The 2,959-nt window shown below is 55.5% G+C and overlaps 1 protein-coding gene across 1 annotated transcript in view; it reads left to right on the top strand.

Annotated features, from left to right (window-relative positions):
• Nucleotides 1–101: 101 nt before the first annotated feature.
• Nucleotides 102–2,959, top strand: part of CUNH9orf142 (chromosome unknown C9orf142 homolog) — an 11,671-nt gene continuing 8,813 nt past the window's right edge. The window contains exons 1-4 of the mRNA XM_019510445.1: nucleotides 102–111; nucleotides 729–789; nucleotides 2,093–2,136; nucleotides 2,240–2,430. Of these exons, the coding sequence (XP_019365990.1) occupies nucleotides 2,093–2,136; nucleotides 2,240–2,430 (235 nt within the window). The 5' untranslated portion in view covers nucleotides 102–111; nucleotides 729–789. The remainder of the gene's footprint in view (nucleotides 112–728; nucleotides 790–2,092; nucleotides 2,137–2,239; nucleotides 2,431–2,959) is intronic.

Genomic DNA, 2,959 nt, shown 5'->3' with positions numbered 1-2,959 from the left:
GTCGTGCCGTGCCGCGCGGCTCCGGCGGCCACTGGGCTCGGGCCCCCCGCAGAGCTCGGGTCCGCTGGACGGGATCCCGCCCGGCTGCAGGGGAGCGGGCGCCGGCTTCAAGTCCGTGGCGCAAGGCCATGGTGCGAGGGCCCCGGCCCGGGTGTGAGACTCGGCCCCAGTGCCTTGGTTTCAAGGGCTGGGAGTGTGGCGCTGAAAGGCGGCGGCTGCAACCGGCGCTTCCCTCTGCGCCTGCGCGTCACAGCTGAGCCGAGGCCTAGGAGCGGAGGCGCTTGTGTGCTGGTAACTTCACCCTGGCTCCGGCACGAGGGTTTCCAGCACCTGTCGCGCCCCTTTGTTTGGGTCTTCCCCAGAGCAAGGGGAGAGGGTAAAAGAGGCCAGCGAAAGCGTGGGACATAAAACATCCCCGGTGGCAAAGGCTGCTCTCCCTTTGGCACAAAGGCCCAGGCTGCTTCCAGCCACTGGATAGACAGACATCAGGTTGACAGGATCCTCCTAATCCAGGGGTGGGCAAAATGCAGCCCAGGGGCCGGATGTGGTCCGCTAGGCCGTTCTATCCAGCCCGCGGGGCCCCTAAAAAGTGTAGAAAACTAACATTTATCTGCCCTGGGCTGCCTGTCATGCGGCCCTCGCTGGCTCGCCAGAACTCAGTAAGCAGCCCTCTGCCCAAAACAGTTGCCCTCCCCTGGTCTAATCCCATCCACTCTTGTCTTCCTCAGTGTAACCAACGCATCTGAGGTCTGGAGCACTGACTTCACGCAGGAGAAGCTGGAAAGACATGTGGGTAACATGGGCTGTGTAACAGCTGAGATGTTGGTTATAAAGGGCTCCACTCGCAGCTAGCCAGCTGAAACAGGTCTGCAGAGGCAGGGAGCTTAAAATTTCACATGGTTTAAAGCAGGCAGTTTAAAACACAGAGTATAGCAGTTTATTCAAAACCACTGGAATTGGCCTGACAACAAACACGGGGAAACTGGAAAACAAAACAACTATAAGAGAAATGGAGCCCTTGATTATACCTGTAAAAAGTGATTATCCAGGCTTCTAAAGCCAGTAATTGATATTGATTGCCTTGATTGCAGTATAGATTCTCCCTCCTGGGGAGAAAATCCTGGGAACTAAAAAGCTCCTTTATCAGAGGCAGCCATAACAAGGGCTAAGGGCAGGAAGATAAACAATCAGACGCGTTCAAATAGGAAACAAGGCACATGTTCTTTATAGCCTGATTAACCAATGGAAGAAGGTATCAAAGGAAGTGGTGGGTGATCTCTCTTGGCTGCCTTCCTGCTACTCGAGTTCTGGGCTAACTTCTGGACTCAAGTTACTGAGCCTGATGCAGTCATGATGGGACACGTGCAACTTCAGGGTCATACTCCATGCACTGTGGGGGTCCTTCACGTTCTATGACTGATCCACCCTGTGTGTTGGGTATGGCCATGCACTGACCTGTCCCTCTGCTTCTTGTGCCCATCTGCCCTGTGCAGGTGATGTGGTGTCAGGCTAAAACGTGCCAAACTGCCTTGCAGCCCTGGGGCTGGAAATGGGTTTCAGTCACTTGGTGTCTCCACGTGTATGGGGCGGGAAACAGTAATGCCTGGTGGGTCACCCTGCAGCCATCTTCTCATGAGTGTTGTCTGCAGAGAGAAGGAGTAGGGCGTCTGCAGATAGTCTGGCATGAGGGAATCTCCTTTGAAGCAGCTTGGGCTCTACTCTGACATTTGGTGGCGGGGGTGTGCCTGACTCATCTCTGTCCCAGGACTTGGATGGTCACTAAGGCACTGTCTGCACTGCTTCTGTGGTGCTCCTGAGAGCCCGGCTGGGAAGCCTCCACCAGTTTTTGCTCTGCGCATGTACATCCTAGTGCTCTCCAGCACACTTGAGACAAAGTGGCATTGGGGTGGGATGGTGGTGTGTTGCCTTTATTTGAGTTTGGGGTGGTGTCAGGAGTGATGCAGGTAGGGCCTTGCGCTGGTGATGAGTAGATGTAGAATGGCCCTAACCTAGGCATGAGGTGAGAATGGATCTGTTCCCCGCTTGTCCGTCACTGGCAGCTCAGCCTTCCTCTGTGGTTTCTGTGTTTCAGATGGCCCAGAGCGGGATCTCTGAGGATTACAGCACAAAGTTCAGGTGAGCTCCCCTGCACAGTCCCCCTGCTGTGGGGCCGGATGATCCAGTCTCTCCGTGCTTGGCTTTGAGGCCCCTGTGTCACTTCAGTCTCTTGCCTATGCAGAGAAGCCTTTGAGCACAGGACGGCTGCCCTCATGGTGCACAATGGCAGAGCCACCCTGGAGCTCAAGGAAGATGCCTGGAGCCTGACCTTTGACCTCTTCAAACTCCCCTCCTCTGAAGCCAGGATGCGGCTCCAGGCTCTGATGTTTGGCCTCGTGGGTTATGTCAGCAGCTTGGAAAAACGTCTTGAAGGTACCGGGCATGTGTGTATGTGCAAGCCTGTTTTGGGGGCAGGGGAGGGAGGGAGTGCAGCTCTCAGTAGAGCTGCTAAATCTGAGCTCCCCTTTAATTCAGAGCATGACCTCTTGAGTGGTCCGGAGAGAGACTCCCTCATTGCAGCACCATGAAATGCTGGTTCCTGGTATGGTAGGAGCGCAGTGTTCCAGGGCTGCCGCTCCTTGGCTACCAACAATGGATACAAATCTTACCTGCTTCTGGAAAGCTAGGCCACAGCGGGACCAGCCCTGGGCAGAACATGCTTTGGGCTGGCAGAGGTCAGAGCTGTGCTGGGGTACCTGGGGCAGGTGGTGAGGAGAAGGCACAGTTATCCTGTGATTCTGGAAGAAGTGGGAAGACAAGGCAGCTTGCATCATCCCTGTGCATCTTGCACACGTGGGGCAGGAACAGAACTGAGTTTGAAAAGGGGCCCGACCCAGCCATTGCAGGTGTTGCTGTGAGCCAGGCAGAGGGAAGGTGAATTACTTGTGCCACCTGGGCATTG

This window comes from Gavialis gangeticus, unplaced genomic scaffold, assembly GCF_001723915.1.
Source record: "Gavialis gangeticus isolate Ggan-Ray unplaced genomic scaffold, GavGan_comp1, whole genome shotgun sequence".
Classification (NCBI taxonomy): Eukaryota; Metazoa; Chordata; order Crocodylia; family Gavialidae; genus Gavialis; species Gavialis gangeticus.
The sequence above is the reverse complement of the archived record's forward strand: the minus strand, read 5'-3'. Positions and strand labels throughout refer to the sequence as shown.